The sequence below is a fragment of the Scomber scombrus genome, chromosome 8, assembly GCF_963691925.1.
Source record: "Scomber scombrus chromosome 8, fScoSco1.1, whole genome shotgun sequence".
In the NCBI taxonomy this organism is placed as follows: domain Eukaryota; kingdom Metazoa; phylum Chordata; class Actinopteri; order Scombriformes; family Scombridae; genus Scomber; species Scomber scombrus.
The window spans coordinates 21,191,936-21,217,816 of NC_084977.1; the positions used below are offsets into that span (position 1 = coordinate 21,191,936).

Genomic DNA, 25,881 nt, shown 5'->3' on the forward strand with positions numbered 1-25,881 from the left:
ACTGACTTTTAAGAGGAATATCATAAAACTGTCTGCAGGCATGTTTATTACCATTGCTTGTGTGCATACTAGGGGCAAAGCTTAAGTATAAGTATAGTGTATACTGTATATATATAGTGTATACATATAGTGAATCTTATGAACATTTTTTTCGTACAAATATTGTTTAAATTATTTGTTTTCAGGAAGAAAAAATATTCAAATATTTCAGTGGGTATTTGTGCTCAGCCTGCTTGTGCTGATGTGACAGTGGAGTCTGTGTGTGTGTGTGTGTGTGTGTGCGTGTGTGTGTGTGTGTGTGTGTGTCTGTGTGTGTGTGTGTGTGTGTGTGTGTGTTTGTGTGTGTGTTACTGCGCCTATGTAAATGCATGCATTCACAATGTTCACATAGGCATTTATTGGTTTAGAGGTTGGTTTATTGATTTAAAGTGTGCATTAGGAACTGAATGTTAGTTTTGAAAAAGAAAACCTGATATATTTCACAAACATCAGGTAACTATCTGAACAGTCCAATAAAACAATGCAATCAATGGTTTCTGTTAGCCCGTCTAACATCATGTTTCCCTAAACAAAACTTATCCAATCCTAACTTTACCAGAATGGCAACTTATCTGCCAAGTGTTCCTCTTATTTATGTCTAAGACAGTGATCAGACAGGTTTTAGCTGATCCAAAATGCTGTAGCCAAGGTTATAACAAGGACCAGAAAAGCTCAACATATAACTCCAGCAGTCAAATCACTACATTGACTACTGTACCAGTGTCTCAGAGAATCAACTTTAAAATTACAATTTCTTGTCCATACATCGCTGAACGGTTTAGGCACATATCAGATCATATCAGATCTTCTGACCCGGTATGAACCCTGCAGACCTCTCAGGTCGCCTGTTTCTGAATAACCTTTTTTCTCCCAGAGACAAAAGTAAACATGTTGAATTGGCCTTTCACCGATGTGTTGCCCAAATGTGAAACAAACTGCCACAGGAGCTAGGACTTGAGTCCAAGCTAAAGACCTATCTGTTTGCCATTGCTTTTAATTACATTTAATGATCGTCTGTATTTTGTGGTCCCATAAAAACATTTTTATACAGTATGTGCAACTGATTACAAACTTCAGCCTGCTTTTATTGATCTATTTCTTTGATCAAATGTATTTGTTTGTTTGCTTTTATTGTTTTTATGATTTGTTTTTGTGCTTTTGACTGTATAGGCTACTCTATTTGAGTATCACAATGCGCTATATAAATCAATTTTCCTTGTCTTTTAGTAATTTCTTCATGTTTTTGCAACACCCCCAGCTTAAAAAAGTGGGACCTTCAGCAAATCTTACTGCTAAAATTAGCAAGGCTGTTAAAACATTATTGTGTGGTTTAACAAACTCTGGACTTTAGCCACGTGCCTACGATAATAACTGCATATATGTTCAGAAAGATGAATAAAAACTGTAAAAACTCACCACTTGTTCTCCAGTCAGTCCAATTGCTGCCAGTCACAGTGAAGGAGGAATATCCTGAGAGCCTGCTTCACCCCTCAGCAGCTGCTGTGCGCGAGAGCGTGCAAAGACGAGTAGTGCGCGCGCACGCCCTGCAAAATCCCTTAAAGTCTCCCTTCCTAAAGAAGCGATTCAAGTGTGTATGTTTGAGAAGGTCAGGGAAGCTGCGTAGTCGGAGGTTTATACAGTGGGTAACTTAAAGGAATGTTAAGGAGCGCAGGTACGAGCTGGAGAGAGAAAGTGTGATGTTTTTTCCTCCCCAGTATACACCATGTTTGCTTGTGTGCTTAAAAAGACAAGAGAGGTGGGGAAGAGTGACAAACAAGGGTGATAAATGATTAAGTACAACCAGAACATAGTCCTCATGGAGTCCCCATACAATAAGCAGTCCTGATGATGTTACATATTATTATTTTCATCAATTAGTTTATTACTTATTTTTTATGTTAATAAAATATAACGGAATAATGAAAAATCATCATCACAGTCTCCTAGAGCCCAAAGGGACACCTTTCAGAGACTTGTCAGACCACCCTTGATTGAGTTTTTTGATCCTTTACTTCAGTAAATGTGGCAATACTGCAATATACTTTATTACAAGAATAAAGTCATGCATTGTAACTAAGTCTGTTTAGGTAAAGCAATGTGAGTATTAACAGCAACATGTAGCCTACTTTAAATATTCCGTGAGTGCATGCATCAATGTGCAAGTTGCATTTTAAAGTTGTAGTTGGTTTTGAAGCTAATTTTAAGAACATTATAGTTCTTTTTAAAAATTGTTTGTTTATCTATTGTACGGTGTCCTCCAGTGCCCAAAGATGCGTCTTTAAATACAATGTATTATTATTGTTATTATTATTATTATTATTATTAATATTATTATTATTATTATTATTATTATTATTATTATTATTATTATTATTATTATTATTATTATTATAGTTTAAGCTACAACAGCCTAGTAAACATCCATATATTTTGGATGTAAAATTTGTATCTTTAAAATGATGACAGCTGTACAGAGTAAAAGGTACATTTCCTGCTGAAGTGCAGTGGGGAAGAAGTGTTAAATAACATATGTAGTTAAGTATGTGTAATGGAAATATTCAAATGTGTACTCTAGTACAGTACTTGAGTGAATGTTGTGACTTTCCACCACTGTTGACCAATGGACCAAAACCAAAAGATATTCAGTTTACTATCATAGAAACAAAAAAAAACATGTGAAGCCATTTTGCCTTTTTTTCCTTCTCTAAAATAAGACTGAAATGATCAATTTTCAGAGTTGTTGCTCATTAGATCAGATTTTTTTTTTTGATTAGATTATTTTATTTCGAATGTGAAGAAAGAAAAAACATTAAAAAAGAAAGCACAGTGGTCTCACTGAAAACAGTGAGCTTACACCTAACAGAAAATATGATGCAATGCAATGTCAACCACATCCGAAAGGGAGTGGGAAGTGGGAAGAGTTGTTGCTGATTGACTTCTCATTAATCAAATATTCGTTTCAGCTCTACTGTTAAGCTTGCACAGTATTCAGTGCACACAATTTGTACAACAGTCAAACAGCCTAGCAGTAATAATGTATAATAATGCATCTATACTGTGACTACCTGCATTTGAAGTGTACAATGTCATTGTTATTCTCCTCCCATAACTTTCTCCATCTGCAGCAGCAGAATAAAGGTTCTGCCATGCTCCCTCAATCTCCACACAACACAACCAACATGTAATTAGATTTCTGCAGCTACCCAAGCTGCATAAATGTTTAATTGTACTAAATATACACTACCGGTCAAAAGTTTTAGAACACCCCAATTTTTCCAGTTTTTTATTGAAAATTACGCAGTTTAATGTCTCATTGTACTCTGAAATTAAAGCATAGAACAAATAAACAATTGAGGTTAAAAAAGAAATCATGGAATCAATTTATAAACCAAAATGTATTCTAAACTTTTGACTCATCAAAGTAGCCACCTTTGGCAGATATAACAGCTGAACACACTCGTGGCATTCTTTCTACAATGGAAATCAAATATTCTGCAGAAAGTTCTTCCCAACTCTGTTGCAGAAGTTTCCATAAATGTGTGGCACTTGTAGGTTGCTTTGCTTTCACTCTTTTTTCCAGTTGATCCCAAACCAGCTCGATGGGGTTTAAGTCTGGAGACTGTGCTGACCACTCCATGTTTTCAAGCTTACCATCTTGTTCTTTTTTCCTAAGGTAGTTCTGGCATAGCGTGGATGTATGTTTTGGGTCATTATCTTGCTGTAGGATAAATCCCTGACCAACTAGGTGTATACCAGAGAGTACTATATGGCGCTGCAGAATGCTGTGGTAGCCGTTTTGGTTCAGGGTGCCTCTCACTCTGTACAAGTCACCGACCCTGGATCCAGCAAAAAAGCCCCAGACCATCACGCTTCCTCCTCCATGTTTGACAGTTGATGTCACACACTGAGGAACCATCCTTTCGCCTACTCAACGGTGTAAAATAATCCTGCGTGATTAACTGAAGATTTCAATTGATTGATCAGTCCATAACACCTTTTTCCAGTCTTCAGTAGTCCATTGGTGGTGTTTCATGGCCCAGGCAAGCCTTTTCTTCTTATTCTGACGTCTTAGCAATGGCTTTCTTGCTGCAACTCGACCTGTCAAACCTGCAACTCGAAGTCTTCTCTTCACAGTTGAAACTGAGATTTGCTTACTACGGCCACTATTAAGCTGTGCTTGAAGCTGTTGTCCTGTGCGGCGCCTATCACGCAAGCTGTTGACTCTCAGAAACTTGTCTTCAGATTTTGTTGTGGCTTTGGGTCTGCCAGGCCTCTTCCTGTCAGAGTTTCCCCCAGTTTCTGAGTGCTTCTTGATAGTGAAGGAAACTGACACCTTGACTTTCTTTGCAATTTTATCTGTATGAAAGGCCTACATTTTTAAGTGTTATGATGGTCTGTCTCTCCTCCATTGTTAATTGCCTTTTTCTTGCCATTTTTATAGCAACACACTACTTTCTGCAGTACAATACTGTTCAAATAATGCTCACAAGGGTATGGTACCACAATGTGTTCCAACACTACTTTTATGCAGACAGAGGGGGTTGTAAGTAATCTAGAAGAGTTTGGACATCTGTAGGAATTGGTAGCACCAACTTTCAAGACTTGATCAACCTCCATTGCTGCAGAACAGTTTTAAGTTGTTAACCCATTTCTTGTTCACTGAAAAAGGCTATTTTGTATAATTCTGAAATGTACATTATTTTTTAGTTTTGGGTAACCTTACCTTTTTTTAACCTTTGGCAGTTCCCCACTTACCTTTGTACTATTTCAAGCTATTCATTGGACTTGAACTGCTTGATTTGCAATAAAAAACTGGAAAAATTGGGGTGTTCTAAAACTTTTGACCGGTAGTGTTGATAATATCCAGATGAGGGACACATGAAATCATTGGTATGAATCCAGCCTAATATATAGAGGTTACATCTTAAAGAGCAGTGGTTGAGATGGAAAAATATACCACTTATTATCTGTGGAATGACAGGAGTTACACAACAAGCAGAAAGAAGCTCAGGAAGAGATTCAAGGGAGAAACAGAATATGCTGAAATAAATAGGATATGCTGTATCATTGTCCACAACTATCATGACATCAATAAAGAAAAATCCTAAAACAGAAATAAATATATATCCATCAAACAAGCTTATAAAAGAAGATTAATGATTTGGAACAAAGCTCATATATGTGTAAGCTGTTTAGTTTATTTGGGTTATTAAATCAAAGAAAACAAACTTTAGACCGTCTTTGAAAGGCTTGCTCTCATTGTAGTTTTTAAAGAAGAGATTAAGAGGTTACAGTGTGTTGTGTTTGTGAGTCTGACCCCTGGAGAATAATTCAAAGTCCAGACTTTGACTGTAAAATCCTACCTTTGTTCCATTTTGTGGTCCTTGAAACACCCACAAAAGTACCATCATGAGATCTAAGGCTATACACAAGTCTGTTATGTAATACGAGAGTAAAGGGGGCAAAGAGGGTTTATCTGTTAAAACCACAACAGTTCACAGCCTGCATAGATTTAATAGTTGAAACTGTGAAATTACAAATGTAAGATTTAAAAAATCCTATGGATGGTTTGCTTTGCTTTTCGGACCATAAACAAACCGAATCCTCCTTGAAGCAGACCCACCTTTTCAAGTGGTCTTGGTCCAGTTGTTAACCCCCCCCCCCCCCCCCCCACACACACACACACACACACTGATGAGGCACAGAGATAAAGTGAAGGATAGAAATTTATGTGACTACATATAAGGTAAAGATAAAAAAAGAAACCAAAAGGAGAACTTGCCATACAAAGGTATAGGGATTGTTGACAGAAGAAATGTACATTTTTATATAGAATTTATATAATACATGCAATTATGTCTCACAAGGGAACATAACAGCAGTGCAGGAAATGCAGACTTAATCCATGTGAGGTGTATCAAATGGAACTGCATGTGTGACTTGGTGTGGAGCTGTCCATGCTCTTCTGAAGTTTTGATTCCTCTTTCTGGTTTTGTCTGTTGTTTTCCACTGCTGAGCTGCCATTCGTTGTTGACCTTAAAGTCAGAATGTTGTCTGAAATTAGATAAACATAACCAGGGGCCACATGTTGGTTACAGGCAAATGTCTTAAAGGGTTAATTGGAAAGTATGAGTACCTGTAGCTGCAGGTGTCTCCAATGATCTCTTCAGTCTTGCTGACTGTCCTCAGGCGCTCAGCTGAAAAGTAAATATTTCAAATGTAGCATTTATGCAGTTGACTAAATGATAAGTTATGAGTGTAGTAGAGTCAGTTAGTAGTTTGAAATGAGATCCACACAACCAAGGTTAGTTAGGCCATTTGTGAATAAGATTGTGTATGTAAAGCAGAAAGTATGAGTACTTGTAACCTGAGGTGGCTCCAATGACCTCTTTTGTCTCTTTCACTGGCGATTGTTCTCACATCGCTCAGCTGAAAAGTAAACATTAAAGTGCGTTTTTTAAGCAGTTGAATACATTATAATCTATGAGTGTAATTGAGTCAGATAGTTGTTTGAAATTAGATCCACACAATGTTGTTGCTGTGGGATGAATTAGTTAGATAGGTAAGTATTTTATTAGTATGGTAATGCTAGCAGGTAGGTAAGACAGTGAAGCAGCAAAATGTTTATGTTCATTTGTACATTAATTGAAATATATGCATATAGGCATGAATGGTTAATCAGAAGGTATGAGTACCTGTAGCCTCAGGCGGCTCCGATGACCTCTGCTGTCTCGTTCTGTGGCAATTGTCCTCACAGCGCACTGCTAAGTCAAGACAGTTTTTTTTAATGAGATAATGCATGATGACACACCACTGGTTAACAAAGTCAATATATATTGATAATGGGATTTCTGAAAAATGTTTATATAGGCTATGACACACAGACTAAATTGTAATATAGTGGACACAATGCATGAAAAGGTTAGGCTTTACATGCATAATCACATTGTGAAGTATGATCTAGTTGCTAATGAAAAGAGTCATATGTTAAAAACTAAAATCTAAGTAATACTTTCTAGATCTTGGTAAGGATGGGTAATGATAGAGGAAAATGTGAATAATCATTACGTCAGAAAAATGTAATATTTTATGCCAGTATTGTCTGAAAAAATATCGTTGTTTTAACCAGTGTTAATCTGTGACCATCAGAAATGGTGACTTGTGTTGTTGGCTCTCTGCTGAAGAAGTTTATAAACCTAAAGTTCACCTTAACCTCAGTGGAGACCTCACGTCCCACCCTAATCTAATAGACAGTTGTAAAGGAAATGTGTTGATTGTTGATATATATACTTTATAGATAGTGATTGTTTCCTTTGCAGCTTGGCTGTTTAGTGGTAACCAACATTAATGCAGCCTCTCGTAAAAAATGAAGATAATTGTACTTCCAGCATTATCCAACTACCAAAAAAATACTACCGCCAGAAGTGTGTGTGTGAGTGTGAGTGTGTGTGTTTGACCACAGCGCGTCCATCGTGGTAACAACATAGTCCCGGACCCTCATTCATAAACCAAAGTTTTTGTTAGGCGAGTTATTATCTAACTCTGGAACAAAACGGATTTTAACCCTGAGACCAAGAGGAACATAATGCGTGAATTCATGTCGTGGAAGGATAATTACATGGTTGGAAGGCTGTATGGGTGAGTGAGTAACTTACAAACTGTAGCTGTAGCATTAGCATTAGCATTAGCTACTGTGTGGATTGTGTTTTGTGGTTTCTTACCTGACTTTTCTGGAGTTTCGCCAGCTTGCGTTAATGTCATGCGGCGTTTGGTGGCATCGCGATATTTTCCAACAGTGATTTGCTCTTATTAGGCATGTTGAAAATGTCCGTGACCGTGGATAAATGTCTCCTCCCGTCGTTCACGCCCCTACGTACGGCGTCGTTGCGCATATACATCAGGGGGTTGGCGAAAGGTGAACGGACAGACAGACAGACGGAACGACAAACATCCTGCTCTCCAATAATAGTAGTAGGATGTGGGTGGGAGCAAAAATGTAAGGAAGAAGGTCCTCTGCCTAAATATCAACAGGGCAATGTACTTTATTGCTAAAAGCTGCTGGTCGCTGATGATTTCACTCTTCCACTCCCCAATATACATATGGCACCCAGTTATGGGAGGTCTGAAACTTTGAAACCAAAAACTTTGGAACAATCCCAAATTAAAAGCAGTTGTCCCAAATCTTGCCCTGCGTGTCCTGAAAATTAGACTAAACCCAAGTTGAGATTAGTTATAGCCTAATAAAATATTAAATACTGACCATTCTTTTATGTTCATAGCCTACATGAATTATGGCTGTTGAAGTTTTTTTTTAGCCATATACGGTATTCTGAATCATACTGAGCTCAGCTTACACTACAAAAAAGTCTGAGTAGTTTACACAGACATTTATCTCCTTTTCTGTTTTTGTATTAATTGTAACCAAACAGACCGCAGTCACTTCTCGTGAAGAGTGAAAAGAATGAGGGCAGCTAGTCCCTTAAATATGTTTACTGAAAATATCACTTAATGTCTACCTTAACATTTTCAGAATATAAAAAACAGGAACATTTTCAAACAACAATCAAGAAAAGAAAAAAGTAAAACAAAATGTAGTACAAAATGGCTCAGAAGACAGTCTTAGTAGTTACAGAAAGATGAAAATCCAACCACTGAAATGTCTGCAGTTTAGAGCAGGTGGTTTTCTTACAGCTATAACAGGAAACTGATAAGAACCTCACTGCTGAGCGGGGAAACCACAGTTGTCAGCTGGTTCTCTTTTCCTGTAATGTTAGATGAGTTGATTTCTGCGTAGAAGTAGAAGAGTAAGACTTTCATGTAATGTGAATCATGGATGATCACATTCTGATTTTTTAAGGGGATGATCGCGTTATAAAAAACCCTACCGTATCACTGATGTAACATTATATCACTGACACTTGTACTGACTCTTGATGATTCAACCGGGAACTTTGGGAGATAGTGTTTTAGGATTTTTATGATGGATTTATGTCTAAATGTATTTGTAGTATCACAATTTAGATCACGCAGCTGATTAATTTTATTTATTATTTTATGACTTGTTGCCTGTGCTATTTGTGACTCTTCTGCATTCAGTTAATCTTATAGCTTCTGCCTCTCCTACTTTCACTTGTTCTTTCTTCTGCCTGTGGCAAAGGGTTGACATACATGGCTTTCTCCCAGTTCCCCATCTAGAAACCAATAAAAAACGTTATTTGAAAGCCCCCCTCCACTCAAAAATGTGTTTTGCTTATTCTTACGTCAGTTGGACGTTTGAGCTCTGAAGAATGATGTATGTGCAGAGTTTGAGAGTAGACAGCTGTTTTCACATTCATCTGCTGAAGAGGGAAAGTTTCTTTGCACTCACTTCAAATCTGAGTTTAAGGGTTGTACTTATGAACATGATTTGTGACATCACAACTAGTATGGAGTCATTCATGGTCTGGTATGCAACAAACAAAACCTGGAGTCTCCAGTGCACAAACACTGAGAATGGACTCTTCAGTGGAGAAGGGGACACCTTGTTCACAGCAGTTAAACTTTTGAAATGAAAAACATTTATATATTCATATATAGTATTTCAATGAGGAACTTGAACATTATATTAAAACATGTTTGAAGGGGATCTTTGAAGGATCTTGTTTCTCTAGATAATTTGCCACTATAGCCACCCCTATACGCTGCAAAATTAAATAATAAAACAGTATAAAAGTGTTGAATAGACAAACAAAATACTGGAGGATTCTGCTATTTTAGAGTCTTTCTTGTAATGCAGCTAAAATGAAAAGGCATTACCACGGGTGGAGTTACACAGAAGGTCATGGGGATCATTAAAGTAAAAGTTAAGTTTACATGAAAGTGCAGTGCAAATGTAACTGCAATCAGCAAATTACTTTATGGCTTACAATACCTGTGTTTATGTTTGTTATTTTGAGGGTGATACTGGAGGAAAACACAGAACCCAACATGAAAAGGGCTCATGCTCTGAAGATAAATGTGCTGAGTAGATTTCATGGTAGTTTTGATTCTCTTTTGCACAAGAGATTGATTTGGACTAACTGAGGTACCTCTCAGTTACTACCTCTTGGTACCTCTGGAGATCAGAGGTCAAAGTGAAGGAATGAATGAGACAATTTAGTGAAGTTTTTCAACAACTGTGGCATCTTTTATGTCACATTCCCATTTGATTGTTTATTAGGGCTTGTTATTGAGATCTTAATTGAATAAATGTATTTATGATACAAGTGAATGTGTATAGCACAATACTTACCCTGACAGAATAAGCTACTTATTCTAAAAAACAAATATTTTGTAAAACTGAAATTCTAGTCATTAATGTCTTTGTAACTGAGTCAGTCCGTGGGATGGTGGTGAAAAAGAACTGTTGCAGTGTCGCATCTGCTGGTCTAAAACAGGAAATCCTATTGAACACTTCCTGTTAACATACACAGAGTGTAAACGCAGAAAAGAGAGAAGAAAGTCTTGGTTTACGGGAACAAATAATTCACATGAGGACTTCTGACGTGCAAATGTAAAGGTAACAGTACAAACAATGCTTTCTGTAACACATAATATTGATTTTTAACTCTAGTATAAAGCTGTTTTTACATATTAATTGTTAAGAATTGTTAATGTTTCATTTTATACTAAGAAGACCCACAATACATTGTGGAGAAAGTGCTTGCTCTGTGTTTTAGCTCTGTTTATAACTATGTTTCAGTTTCTGTTCAACTACTGGTGGCCGTAACGAAGACTGTATGTTTTCAAATTGTTTTCAACTATTTCATAAAGACTTATTTACAGATTATACAGATCATTCTTATTTTAATTTTGTTTATGTTCATAGTCATTCACCAAGTAAAAGTAATCAGATCTGTATTGTTGTCCAAGTACACAAACTATTTGAAAACTTATTATGTAAACATAAAACAATATCATGTATTCTTACTACCTATCATACATATTGTCATCTTGATTCAGCCACAACAGAACATGGTGAGCAGTTTCGTCGAATATAACGGGAAACCCCACAGATCTGCATTTGACATTTAAAGACATCATAGAGAGTCGTGGTGGGAGTTCTCTTTACATGAGATGGCTGTCCACACTTTAATATGGTTCACTATATATGGTATAATAGAGACAGTGTAAGTGTTGGTCATCTAAATGGGGTTTTCACAGATTAATCATAAAGTGTTGGTGGGTAACATGAATTTAATAATTTTATTTTAAAGGACCAGTGTGTAAGATTTTGGGGGATCTATTGGCAGAAGTATTAGCAGAAATGGAATATAATATTCATACGTTTTTTTTTAATAAGCGTAAAATCAAATGAAAATAAGAATAATTGTGTTTTTGTTACTTTAAAATGAGCCCCTTTATATCTTCATGGGGAGCTGGTCCTCATCCCACCATTTTGCACTGCCATGTTTCTACAGAAGTCCAGAATGGACAAACCACACACTTAGTCTAGAGAGGGCCTTTTATGTTTCGAGTTTAGTGGCCACCGTAGGCTTTCCTGCATCTTGAAGAGAAGGGGTATTCGGTGGGTCACAACCTGCAACCCCACTGCTAGATGCCACTAAATCCTACACACTGGTCCTTTAAAAGGGATGTATCATAACATTTTTGTGATTCTGAATGCTTCGTTTACAATTTTACCTCTACTTCTTCTTTGTGATGACATCAGATTGTTCACGGTTCATCTGCAGCCATTGTTGCTAATGTTGTCGCTAATGTGTAATGTGTTGGTTGCAATGTTCACTCACATATTTATTTTGGATTCAGGCTCAAATTTGTATAGCATGTATTTGAGAAGTTCACATTTTGAGAAGATATTCCAGCAGAACCCCAGAATATAAATATTGACTTGCAAATATGCATGATATGTCTCTTTTAACTCAACAAGTACATACGAGTTGCCTATGACCAAGGCATACAACAAAAACCACATTCATTTGTATCAGTATCATCAACCCCTCCCTGGCTTATTTGCTTTCTTGCTAAGAGGTATGATGAGAAGATTGATGCTAGATAAATACGAAGCTATTAGTCAGCTGCCAGTTATTTCATAAAATAGGTAGAAACAGCTCCAAAGGTAACAAAATCCACCTGCCAGCACCTCTAATGCTCTCTAATAACATAGCATATGCCACCTGTTAAATGCACACTAAAACCAAACTATAATAAACGACACATTGTGGTTTTAGGAGGGTGCCAGATGTAATGACTTTGTGGCGTGTCAGCTGGTTGCCTGGTAACCTCATAGCAAAACAAAGGCTCCAGGAAGTTGCGCCCAAGAAATAGAAATAGTAAAGAACGTACTACCTTAAAAAACTGCAATTTGTTTTTTACACAGACATTACAGTGATATCAATCTTCTTATCTAACCCTCAACAAGAAAATGAACAAGCATATTTCCCAAAATGTCAAACCATATTTTTAAAAACATAATAACTCAGTTTGAAGGCAGTAGCTGTGTTAGAGATTGAAACTCTTCATTAGCTATAGCCAATACAATTAAATAATTACATTTCATATGTGTGCATATTTAAACATGTTTTCATAGGTTTACAACAATCAAATTACCACTAGAAGTTGCTGAAGTAAAATCAATTTCAAATCCTATACATATCACTTTTAAATATGGTTTGATTAAACTGCTGAGAATAATTTCCAGTTCCAGTGTCAATGACACAAAACTGTAAAGAACTGCAATCCTCACAAAGCATGCTCATGTTTATTGAAAAGGATGTTTTGTAATGCTTCATATGGAAGTGACAAAAGAGGAAAAAACGTTTGCTAGTGTTTCATTTCTATGGCACTCTTTTTTTCAGTATTATTTCAGCATTTTAGTTTTAACACTTCCTGTTGTAAAGTTGAGTTTTATATACAACTTTAACAACCCTACTTGCCAAATACGCGGTTTAAGTTCATGGATGTTAAGAAACTGCACATAATTATCTTAATTTTTAATTTACTTACATTACGAACTAGTTAACTTATGTCACCCTACTCTAAATAACAGTAGCAGTTTCTTGTTACACCTGTTGAGTCTGTTGATTTCATCCACAGAAGTATCCATGGATCTCAGTGAGGAGGAGTCAGTGCCTCTGATGATCAGAGACCGGGGAGGCAGCCAGAGGTCCAGTTCTAGCGCTGGTCACAGTTTACAAGTACATCTCTACTTCTTCCCTGCCACAAAGGATGCAACAACGATAAACATATCTGGCCCAGTCTCTGCTGAAAACGTCTGCATCCAAGCAGCCAAAAAATGTGGTAAGCTCTCACTGACAAGGTCTAACTAAAGTCTTTTCATGGCTTATACTAAAGTCTGAAAGCCAAATAAACTGAACCATGTTTCTTTTAGGGGTTAGTTATGCAGTCATGTGTGGTCATTATGTTATGAAGATTTTTCTGATTTCTTTATCCAGGAATCTTACCTGTGTACCAAAGTCTTTTTGGTTTGGCATCTGGGGATCTCTCATTTTGGTATCCTCCGTCACACATGTTCAACACAGAAGAAAACTTACGAGTCTACTTCAGAGTCAGGTAGATATTTAATCATTGAAACTACTTTATTCCAGAACCAAGTCCACATTACACTATCAAAAGTTTTTTTTCTGTATGATAAATAATAGATTCCTCTTTGGTATGCAGGTTTTTCTTTGAAAACTGGTTCGGACAAGGAACAAGGACATCTTACCGCTACAGTCTTACCAGAGACAGAATCAGTCCAGTGCTTGACTACTGTGTCATTGATTATCTCTTTTCTCAGGTAAATTATAGAATATTTCAAAACATGGTATTTATTTAATCAGTGAGATACATAATTTTGGATTTAAATATTAAATATTAAAAATATTGGCAAAGTATGGAAAAAGTAACATCTCTGACTCGCTTTATTACATTAAAGGATAGGTTCACAATTTTCCATGTCTGTGTTAAAAAAACTGTCAGGTCCCCTGATAATGAAACAGGTTTTACTTGCTTTAATCGTTCCTTCTGTTCATACTTGTCATTAGGTTATCCCGTCATAATGCATTTTTCAATATAAGTGAATTTTCAATGAAAGTTATAGGGGACAAAATCCACACTCCCCAGTCTTAATAAATATGTATTTAAACTTTATCTACAGATTTCAGCTGTCTGGGTTAGTGGAAGAATAGAGAATAAAAACAAAAAATAGAGAATTTGGCACTACAAAGACAGTAACTTTGAACCCTATTGACTTGATTTGACTAATTTGAATTGCTGAAGTCTCTCAATAGCTTCAAATAAACTTAAATACAGTCAAATACATTTTACAGAAGGAGGACTGTGGATTTTGTCCCTCGCCACTTACATTGAAATGCATTATTAAAGGATCTCTTAATTGCCAGTATGAACAGATTAACAAATGGCAGCAAGAAAAACATGACAATGTTTATTTGGGCAGAAGACTGTTGTTTTAGGACAGACCTAAAAAATGGTGAACCTATCCTTTACATTTGAGACACTGGTGTAATGTTCAAAACATGTACTGAACTGGTTCACAACAAAAAGGAGGATCCCTTTAAGTGTAAAGACAAAACAAAGGGGACTGAACAGTAAATGTCAAACAGTAAAATGCCAGAAACTGTTGCATGTATTGTCCACATATTCAAGACTGTGTTAGTGACGGATATCTTTTGGCACATAGTTACGAAGTGATTTCATCGCAAGTGAAGCGGGGGTGTCTCCACCTTTGAGTGCCCAGGAGGAGTGCCTTGGCCTTGCAGTGCTGGACTTGTGGAGAATGGCTAAAGAGCGCCATCAGAGTGTAAGAGAGCTCTGCAAGACTGTCAGGTGATTACTTTTGGATAATATTTCATTTTTGTTTGTTATATGAACCAGTACATTTGGATGGTGAAAGAGTCTGAATTCCTACAGATGATATCAATATCATAAAAAACATTTTTTTAAACTATGGGTTTAAAAAACTTTGTAAAATTACATTTTCCTCTTTCAGAAATAGAATATGACACCAAATTATATATACTCTTTCTCTTCAGCTACAAATCATGCCTTCCTAAGTCACATCGCCATGACATCCAGAAACGCAACCGGCTGGATCGTTATCGAATCCGAAACACCCTCAAGCGTTTTTTAAAGAAGCATGGGAACTGCTCGGTGGACGAGTACAGCTTGAAACTCAAGTACCTGGTCGAGCTGGCTGGCATTGAGCCTTCTATGGGATGCGAAACCTTCCAAGTGAATCCATCTTCTTCCAATTCAATGTCATCTTTTACTCTGGTGCGGGTCACTGGGGAAACTGGAATTCAAACCAGTGGAAGTTGTCATCCTGATGGTGCACTGGTAAGAGCAAGATCAAGTTAAGTTTGAGTAGTGGTTAGATCTTTTTACTTTTCAACAATATCTGTCTGGTCAGACTTCTTTATATTGAAATTACTGTCCATTATATATTTTACCATGGCACCTATTGCACTCTCAGCCATCCAGGCAAAACCTACTATAAACTGGCCATCCCAAGGTTTCCTCCATTTTCCTCAATATAAGTTTTCCTTGGAGGTGTTTCAGCTTGGCTCATGGCGAAGGTCTTATTGTGTTTTTTTTTTCTCTGTTTATTTTCCATGTAAACTGTATCACATCATTTGGTTCTATGTTTTTGTTGTGATACATTAATCTTGTAATGTATTTTAGGCCTTGCATTCATGATGGCTTGATTTTGGCCCTCCACAGTGTCCATGTGCAAAATGTAACTGTATAAGCCTGAGTGGTGTTACTCTGTAGCTGCCCCATAGTTAGGAAATGTTATTGACTAATCAGTCTCTATAAAGACAATTAATATTTGTTTTTAGGAATGGCAGACCTTCTGTGATTTCCAAGAAATCATTGACATCAGTATAATGAGGGGGTGCCATGAGCAGGTTCCTCAAGACAGCAGGACGGTGACAATAACTCGCAAAGATGACAGATGCTTGGTAAAGGACATATTTTACATGCAGTGGTCTCCAATCAATGTCAATCAATTCTGTTATCATGTGAAAATTTTTTACTGTACATATTTATGTATCCTTGATTTGTACTACAGGAAGCCAAGTTCCAGAGTCTCAAAGAAGCATTTTCATTTGTGTCACTTGTTGATGGGTACTTCAGACTGACCACAGACTCCAGTCACTACTTCTGTCAAGACATTGCCCCGCCAAGTATTCTGGAGGGCATCAAAAACCACTGTCACGGCCCAATCACGTGAGTCATTTTGATAAATTCTGAATCCAATAGCAGCATTTACATACACGTCTTAAATGTTGTTTTCATATCTTGTTTGATCAGATCAGAGATTGCAGTCAACAAACTGAAAAAGTCGGGATTTAAAGGTGGCACCTTCCTTGTCCGGCAGAGTCCCAAGGACTATGACAACTTCTTCCTCACTGTTTGTGTTCAGGTAAAGCTTCCTATTGAGGCAACATGACAAGCATTAAAGAAGGCTGTTTTAGGTTTTACTTCGAAGAGCAATTTACTAGTTCTGCCGGCGCAGAACTAGTAAGTTGTGCTTCATCAACTTGATGACAAAAAAAAGCAGGGAAATCCAGACTTCCCTCTCCCCAGCCACTTCGTCCAGCTCTTCCCGGGGAATCCCGAAGCGTTCCCAGGCCAGCCGAGAGACATAGTCTCTCCAGCGTGTCCTGGGTCTTCCCCGGGGTCTCCTACCGGTGGGACGTGCCCTGAACACCTCACCAGGGAGGTATTCGGGGGGCCTCCTAACTAGATGCCCGAGCCACCTCATCTGGCTCCTCTCAACGCGGAGGAGCAGCAGGTCTACTCCGAGCTCCTCCTGGACGACCAAGCTTCTCACCCTATCTCTAAGGGAGAGCCCAGCCACCCTACGGAGGAAGCTCATTTCGGCCGCTTGTACCCACGATCTCGTTCTTTCGGTCACTACCCAAAGCTCATGACCATAGGTGAGGGTAGGAACAAAGATCGACTGGTAAATCGAGAGCTTTGCCTTTCAGCTCAGCTCCCTCTTCATCACGACGGATCTGTGCAGAGTCCGCATTACTGCAGACGCCGCACCGATCCGCCTGCCCTCACTCGTGAACAAGACCCTATATATATATATATATGCATGCACTTAAAGATACTCTTGTTAGAAGTGCAACCACAAGTGTGGTCAGTAAATTACAGACCTCTGTCTGTGGGCTTAGCTTTATGCAGATGATGCACTAGGGTTTTCTAAATATTGTTTCCTGACAAACAAAACCCTCACCCACAAGTTGAGGTGCAGGAAAAAAAGTTTGCTTGTAGCAAATGGATACTTAAATGTGTGTAAAAGTCATTCACTTAGGGTTTTGCGCGTACAACTTTTTCCAAATAAAATTGTGTGGAATGTGAATGCGTTTATCTCAAGGTTACTCAGGAATGTTGATACAACTGAGTCAATATTGTGAACATTTAATGTAAAATGTATATTTCAACAGACCCCCCTTGGACTTGACTATAAAGATTGTCTCATTATTAAGAATGAGCACTACAGTCTCCCTGGTGTCCAGAAATCGTTTTCCAGCTTGCGAGAGCTCACCAGCTACTATCAACACAACAAGCTGCTGCTGGCTGAAGTACCTGTCAAGTTAGCCCGTTGCTGTCCACCCCGACCCAAAGGTATGTTTCCATGTCCATGGCTATAATATTAGTGAATATACACTCCTAAACATATAGCAAATCTTTGTTGATTGGTGCCTGATAATATCTTATACTGTATTATATACAGTAGTGTCCATATTTGTATTACTGCATCTCTTTTGCAGCCATTATCTCAAAACAGCACATTCTCATAGGTACTCCATTTAAACAGGCAGAGTGACTTTAAAATAGAGACACAAAACAAATGTACCCATATCAAGGGAGATTATGGTATGTTTACATGCACACTAGTAGCACATATTACATCATTTTTTGAGTATCCATTCAGGTTTTTTTGCATTTACATTATAGCTGGTTATAGCAACCTGGATAAGCCCTTATCTGTGTTTTGAGAAAAACTGTATATGTAAAAAATGTATATACTAGCAAGGTTTTTCCAAAAGAAATCAGGATACTGTTACAAGTCTGTACATTTTCAATTCAAGTCATGTATAATTTACATGTTGGAGTGAATATTGTTATAAATAGCATTTAAGATATAGAAAGACTTCTAAGCAGGATACATGTAAATGCACTCACTGTCCACATACCATGAAATCACGTTTCAATTCAACACCGGAATTTCTAGCTTGAACAGACATAGTATATGCCTTCATATTTTCAAGCTGTTCAGATTTAACAATAAACATCTTTTCTGCTATTCCTACAGAGCTCACAAATCTCATCATCATACGCAACAGCAGCTCTGTAGAAGCTCAAGGGTCGCCAACACCTGAAAGGAACAGATTCAGTCATATCCAGTTCCACATGATCAAATACAAAGACCTGAAATGGGTGAGTGGTTTGTCCTGATATTACTAGTACCACTGAAACTACTCTTCCTCAAGTTACAGCTATAAATATTAGTTTATCTACCTTTTACAGTTATTGCCACCAGTGAATTAATGTATTTACCACTATTACTTCTTATCCTAGAGTTATAGTTACTTGTACAGCTAATATAAACATTGCAACTGCTGCTAGTATTCCTACTACGCTGTGGTCAGTTTTTTTAATGTTATTCTTGTGTGTATTTTTGCTGTAAGGATGAAAGCCTCGGACAGGGATCCTTCACTCGAATTTTCAGAGGCTATAAAACAGACATTCATGACGGGGAGAAACACAAGACTGAAGTTCTACTGAAAGAACTTGATGTGGGTCACAAGAACTGCTGGGAGGTGCGTTTCTTTAGGTCAAAATATTCATATTTTTTGGATTATTCAAAGATCTAACATGTTCATTTTAACATTCTGTTGTTTGCTTGTCTTTTCTTTCTCTAAGTCATTTTTTGAAGCTGCCAGTTCAATGAGTCAGATTGCACACAAACACCTCCTCCTTGTTTATGGTATTAGTGTTCATGGAGCAAAAAGTAAGTTCAAACCAAACCGTAGATATACAACACTTTTTTTGATTGTGTGCTTACCAGCTTGATGAAGCTAATATGCTACATGCTTTTCTAGATGGGATAATATGCTGTGAATGAATACAAAATTAATATTAGCAGTGTTTTGCCACTTAGAGGAGATTAAATCAGATTGTATTAGGTTAAAGTTGGCTCTGCTGCATTCATGTGCTATGTTCCTTCAAAATGCTTAGTCCCTTTCCTGTGGGGTGAGCATTTCTGACTTCATGTTTGGTACAGTACAGCTGTAGAAACAAATCTTGCTGTGCCATACAGACATAATGGTGCAAGAGTTTGTGAAGTACGGGGCCCTTGACCTTTACTTGAAGAGAGGGAGATCTGTGTCAGTGAGCTGGAAACTTGACGTAGCCAAACAGCTCGCGTCTGCCCTAAACTTTTTGGTAAGATAAACTTTCTGCTGATGTAACAGAAACACAATATGGAGCAATGTTGCCTAATTAAACTGTCAAATCTTTACAATGTATGAAAGCATGGGCCCTACTTTGTTTGCTTCAATGTTGACCAATGCAGCAGTATTGTACAATTAATTAAATGTCTTATAACTAATCAAATGTCTTTACATGTAACTTGTCTTGTAGGAAGAAAAGAGCATCATACATGGAAATATCTGTGCCAAAAATTTGCTTCTGGCCAGAGAAGGTGACCCATCACAGAGCAGCCCTCCTTTCATCAAGCTGAGTGACCCTGGCATCAGTGTTGCAATGCTGGGCAAGGATGGTAAACAAATCTCCCTCTAACCATATGTCTGAAACCAGCATACAGAAGAACAGTGTACTGAAATAAGTTAATAATATTTATTGTATTACGTATAATTTATGATGAGACTTTACAACATAAATAAGAACAAATAAGTATCCCTCTACACATTTATATAATGAGATTTAGTCATTTTATGTAATTATAAATACATGTATGTGGACTTCTGTGTATACTTTTGTAGTTATCCTGGACAGAATTCCCTGGGTAGCCCCTGAGGTGCTGGAGGCCCCAGATAACCTGACCCTGGAGTCTGATAAGTGGAGCTTTGGTGCCACTGTGTGGGAAATCTTCAACAGTGGGAACGCTCCATTGCGAGGTTGGGACCTGGACAAGGTACGCCTACTTCTTTTCACATTCTTTTTTCACTCACAAACATCCAGTGTACTGTCTAAGCCAGTGGTCAATAACCCTGCTCCTGGAGACCTACTGCCCCACATGTTTTAGGTATCTCCTCCACTCTATCTCCCCACTCTAACACACCTGATTGTAATAATTGACTTGTTATCAAGCCCTTGGCAAGCTTCAGCTGCTTGATAACAAGCTAATAATTAGAATCAGGTGTGTTAGAGTGGGGCATACCTCAAACATGCAGGGTTGGAGTCCACTGGTCTAAGCTTCCAAGTAAATAGACCTTTGTTGGAACATTAATAAGCCAAAAACACACTGATAATAAAAATATCCTACATATTTAAGACATCTGGGGTGACAGAAGAAAAGAAAAACCTTTCCCAAAAATTGTATGCATTTAAATGCACCTTAAAGTACACATTTGTGAATGCTTGACAGGAAAAGAGAGATGAGACCTTCATTTGCACTAATTTGGAATGCAATATAAAATTTACATGAACATGCACTAGTGAAACTTTGTCACCTGCTAGAGTGCAACATCCTGCTGATAAACCTGTAAATATGTGACTTTATGAGTAAATGTGCGATCTTTGACCTCATGATCATTATTTGTGTTTGGGTTCTGTGAGACTGAACCGTCTTGAGTCAAGTTTGGCCTCCTTGTCTTTCCAGTGAACTTCCTTCATGGTCTCACTTTACTAAGTGGTACATTTTTTCAAATCGAGCAGTGACTAAAAGGGTCTTCACAAAAATCCAAAAATAAAACAAAGGTTTTTGTGAACTGGATCAAAAACATACAATATATAAAAAGATGGGTACAGGAAAATATACTCAAGCTCTATTAAAGAGGAATAAAGCTCTTGTACAGTTAATGGTGTGATACTGATGTTATTTTTCTATAGAAGCGGCGGTTTTATGAAAGCTTCCAGCAGCTGCCTCCCTCCCAGTGGACAGAGCTGGCCGATTTGATCAGTCAGTGTATGGACTACCAGGCATCCTTCAGACCTTCTTGTCGTAGTATTATCCGTCAACTCAACAGTCTGATCACCTCAGGTAATGATGTGGCTTACTACTCAGCTAAAAATAAAAATCACAAGGCTACAGTAGGTCAGATCACCTCATCGCAGTTTGCCTGGAATAAAGCTTTCCTGAATATGATACAAATCAGCAGGAGCAACGAAAAGCAGTGTTCAAACATGCTGGTGTCAATATGCATGAAATACTGGAGCATTTGTCAAAGTGTCTGGAATATAATGTTCTATATAAAAATAGAGACAAGAGATACTACTTGTCAAAGCTGCAGTATATAGCATGTAAATTTAAAACCTGCAAATGTGTCTACAGATGATTTTATAAAACTTGTTTGGGATTTGAAAAAGCTGACTTTCAGGTCTCTTCGTTTGAATCTGAAAGCCACCATCTGCACAAATTTGAAATACAAATGTAACATTTCACATTCATAATATTTAAATCAAGATATTCAGATAAAGACAACAAACTACCTGTCATTATTGCATTTCTTGTTTCACAACAGACTATGTGATACTCGCCACTGAGCCCGTCACACAGAGCCCAATGTGGAGAGCCCTCAACCCCGCTCAGCATGACCAGACATTATTTGAGGAGAGACACCTGCGTTACATCTCCCCACTGGGGAAAGTAAGTCTGAAGTACAGCAGAGCAACATTTGGGCAATCAGTCCACTTTTAAAAGTTACTATATTAGGTTTTATGTGCACGAATTACAGACAATTAAAGTTAGTGTTTATTGTCTATTTGAAACATCCAATAATGTAGTTGTGACGCATATCCTTGTGGTGAAAAGAAATTAACATTTGCTTAGTGGTGATACATAAAGATTTGTTATAAGATATGTCTGTTTGCATGCAGGCTTTATTTTTTTCTACAGTGTTTTCTGCAATCATATGGCAAGGCTTGATTTTTGGGCATTTTTTCAGGGAAATTTTGGCAGTGTTGAACTTTGTCGTTATGACCCACTGGGTGATAACACCGGCGAGCTGGTCGCTGTGAAGAAACTGCAGCCCAACAAGCAGTCAACTCTGGAGGATTTCCAGAAGGAGGTCAACACCCTTAGTGTTTTGCACTGTGATTACATCGTCAAGTATAGAGGGGTGTGCTACAGCATGGGTAATAAGAACACTTTGCAAACATATCACGTATCATGTCCCAAAATAATTATTTTACTAAAACACATGAAAATATGTCATGTCTAACAAGGTTTGGATCATTGTACTTCAATCTGTTTGTGACCTTACTGTATCTATGGTAAAATATTGAGATACATACAGTATCTTAGTAGTATAAGTCTTACCTGTGCACATGAATTACAACTACCACGAATAAGGTTTGGTATTCTATAACTGGCCATGTCATTGGTGATTACCCTACCATATTAAAGGAATAGTTCAACATTTCTATAAATGTGCTCATTCAGAATTAGATGAGCTGATAAATACCACTTTAATATCAGTGTGGTAAACATGTAGCTTAGCACTAAGACTGCAAACAGCCTGCAAACTGTACACTGCTTAAATTCACTGATTAACACTGTTTATCTTTTTGGTTTTAGATTGATTTTAAAAACTGTTTGCCTGTTCACAGGTCGCCTCAGTATGAGTCTGGTGATGGAGTACCTACCCTTTGGCAGCCTTATTGGCTACTTAGAGAATAACCGACACATCAACACCAGGCGCATGCTACTTTTTGCTTCACAGATCTGTAAGGTAGGAATCAGATTATAGGAGGTTTGAATGTGCTGTAATTTACTCATTGGATGTCACTTTTAGACATTTCAAAAAATGAAAAAATGCTCCCGTACACTCTCTCAGAGGTCAAATAGACCGAAACTTAATAAAACTTAACAGTGAGTGAGACAGTGTGCGGGAACTTGTTTTCATTTTTTTGATTGCACTTCCCTCCTAGGCTCCTGCCACTTCTCACATATGCAGAGATTTCTTTCTTTAACTTTTGGACATTTAAATTGATGAGCAACATAAAGTAGTGATATTTACAAATAAAAAAATCCAGCAGGAATTTAGATTGAATCCTATAGGAACATAAATGTATTATAACAATGATTAAACCTGCAGAACCATGTTTCTTGCTTTACTAACATTATAAACCATCCAATAGTAAACAGTCAAAATCACAGTGCTGAAATAATTAAAGCTATGAATCATTTGTTTTATAGTTGTATAATGTTTTGTAAGAAGTTCAGCAAGCTCATAAGCCTAAACGTCTTATCTTATGGCACCATAGATCATTCATCTTCATTTTTATCTCTGAGATACTATCAAGGATCCAAACCACAGCCAAATATTAATGGAAAATAGTTATTTTACTTTCTTCAGTTTTGCTGTTTTTCACATTTCTAGGGGATGGCGTACCTACAGACCTTACGCTATGTGCATCGAGACCTTGCAGCAAGAAACATTCTTGTGGCCAGTGAATCACTGGTGAAAATTGCTGATTTTGGGCTCACCAAGATTATTCCTTTTGACAAGGAGTACTACCGAGTCACACAGCCTGGAGAGAGCCCAATCTTCTGGTAGGCTTCTTCATGTTTGAAGCTTCAAATCATCTTTAAAAGGGACGTATCATGCAACCATTAGGTCTAATGGCTGTCCTGCTCATTTTTTGTAGGTACGCTCCAGAGTCCATAAATGAGTCCAGATTCTCCCATAAATCAGATGTCTGGAGTTTTGCAATCGTTCTTCACGAGCTCTTCTCCTACTGCGACATGAACACCAACCCAAAAAGAGTAATGTTTTTTATCTATATACACAGTACATTTATGGAAAATATTTTAATATTTCACCAATTTTATAATTACTAAGAATTATGAAAAAAAACGTTTTATCTTCTACGCAAACTACAGTACCATTTTGATTTCCTTTATTTCACTGTTTTAGCTATGCATGCAGGAGATTGGACACAATGTGCAGGGTCCGACCATTTCAGTGCATCTGGCAAATATTCTAAAGAATAACTGGAGGTTGCCTTCTCCTCCAAGCTGCCCACCCAAGGTATGTTCACTCTGTATTGTTCAATAATTGAACTTTTTATGAAGTTAAAGGTCTTTTGTGTGGCAAAACCCCCTCTAAATGGTGGCTCAAAGTGTAAAATACATCATAGAAGCGGATCGGCTGACAATCTTCTCAGCTATGTAAAAACTATTAACATCTTATTTTGACCCTCAACTCTTCAACTGGTCACTACAATTGTCATACTATACCACACAAATCTCAACATTATCATGCTTTTGACCATAAAAGTAACCCTTCATATTTTTCTCATTGTGACACCAGGTGTACAGTTTGATGAAGCAGTGCTGGGCGTACAACTTTGAGGAGCGGCCATGTTTCTCCACACTGGGAAACCAAATTGAAACTATCATGCTAGACGAGAGAGACAATCTTAAAGGCTGACAAGGAGCCTGTTAGTACCTCACAGTGGAACTCATGCTGTACAGTGAGATACAATTTCATTCCCTATCAGAATGGATATTCAGTTTATATGGGTACAGATAACATATCTAAGAAGCCACATACTGACAATAAACTACTCTATAAAAAGATAAAACACACTTAATTGGAGTGGTTGAGTGGTAACTGTGCATGCCACATAAGCGCAACGTCCCTAACCCTAACCCTTTGCTTCAGGTCATTCTCCTCTCTCTCTGTTCCTGTTTCCTGTTAGCCTCTGTGCCAGCTACTGTCTAATAAAGGCAAAAAAAATCCCCAAAAAAATGTTTAAGAAAGAAAAACACTTTAAATCCTTTTCCCACTTCTACTATACTTAAGCTCTTCATGGCTACAAGAGAGGAAAGGAAATGGTACCAAAAACAGATGAAAACAGTGTACGAATATGTACTTAGCCCAGTAAAGGGTGTGACACATATGAAAATAAAGAATGTATTGTTCACAGTAATGGGGCAATAAAAACTGTCTACTGTGTAAGATCATGGTGCGGTACTTATCACACATGCTGAGTTGGAAAACTGCATTAATGCTCAAAGCTAACATTTCTACTTTGCATATGGTAAATTTAAAAAAAACAATTTTAGCAACAGGTTAAGGATATTTAACTATTACTCCTATCTCTTGAGAGATGTGACCAAATAAAATGTTTATTTACTTCTTTTATCATGTTTTAAATAAAGTCATATCTTTTTGTCCAGTTAGCTTGTTGAAAATGCAGATGTTTTATGAAGACTTCTGAAGACAGTTTGCAGGTTCAATACTAATGTTCTAAGAATAGAAAATGAGTTAATTTCAAGATTTACGATCAAACAATAACTTTATGTTAACTTTGTGTTATGTTAATCACATTTAGGCTAGTAGTTTGAAAACACATGCAAAAACACATTTTAAAAGCAATCAGATCATTGTGGTGAAACATTAAACCACACAGTTCATTGGGAGGCATCAATAAAGGTTAAACAACTATTACTTATATTAGGATCGAATATAGACATATCCAGAAGGAACTGACCAATGCAGTACCACCGATATTTAAATATTGGTGTTAATTATCTGAATTATTGAGCTGATTTTTAAAGTGAGGTCAAAATTAATTAATTTAAAAAACAACTATATGAAATAAATCTATATGGTTAATCAGCATAACATA

The 25,881-nt window shown here is 37.4% G+C and overlaps 1 protein-coding gene across 1 annotated transcript; it reads left to right on the plus strand.

Annotated features, from left to right (window-relative positions):
- The first annotated feature begins 10,500 nt into the window (after nucleotides 1-10,500).
- jak3 (Janus kinase 3 (a protein tyrosine kinase, leukocyte)) lies at nucleotides 10,501-25,809 on the plus strand. The gene is made up of 24 exons (XM_062423747.1): nucleotides 10,501-10,576; nucleotides 13,114-13,317; nucleotides 13,473-13,590; nucleotides 13,699-13,816; nucleotides 14,720-14,865; nucleotides 15,072-15,375; nucleotides 15,879-16,001; nucleotides 16,112-16,269; nucleotides 16,354-16,465; nucleotides 17,499-17,679; nucleotides 18,371-18,495; nucleotides 18,747-18,878; nucleotides 18,982-19,069; nucleotides 19,379-19,503; nucleotides 19,702-19,840; nucleotides 20,064-20,215; nucleotides 21,133-21,283; nucleotides 21,765-21,889; nucleotides 22,188-22,377; nucleotides 22,852-22,973; nucleotides 23,625-23,797; nucleotides 23,893-24,010; nucleotides 24,162-24,275; nucleotides 24,558-25,809. Exons 2-24 carry the CDS (start codon nucleotides 13,122-13,124, stop codon nucleotides 24,675-24,677), a joined length of 3,330 nt encoding a protein of 1,109 aa, XP_062279731.1. The 5' UTR covers nucleotides 10,501-10,576; nucleotides 13,114-13,121; the 3' UTR covers nucleotides 24,678-25,809.
- The last annotated feature ends 72 nt before the right edge of the window (nucleotides 25,810-25,881 follow it).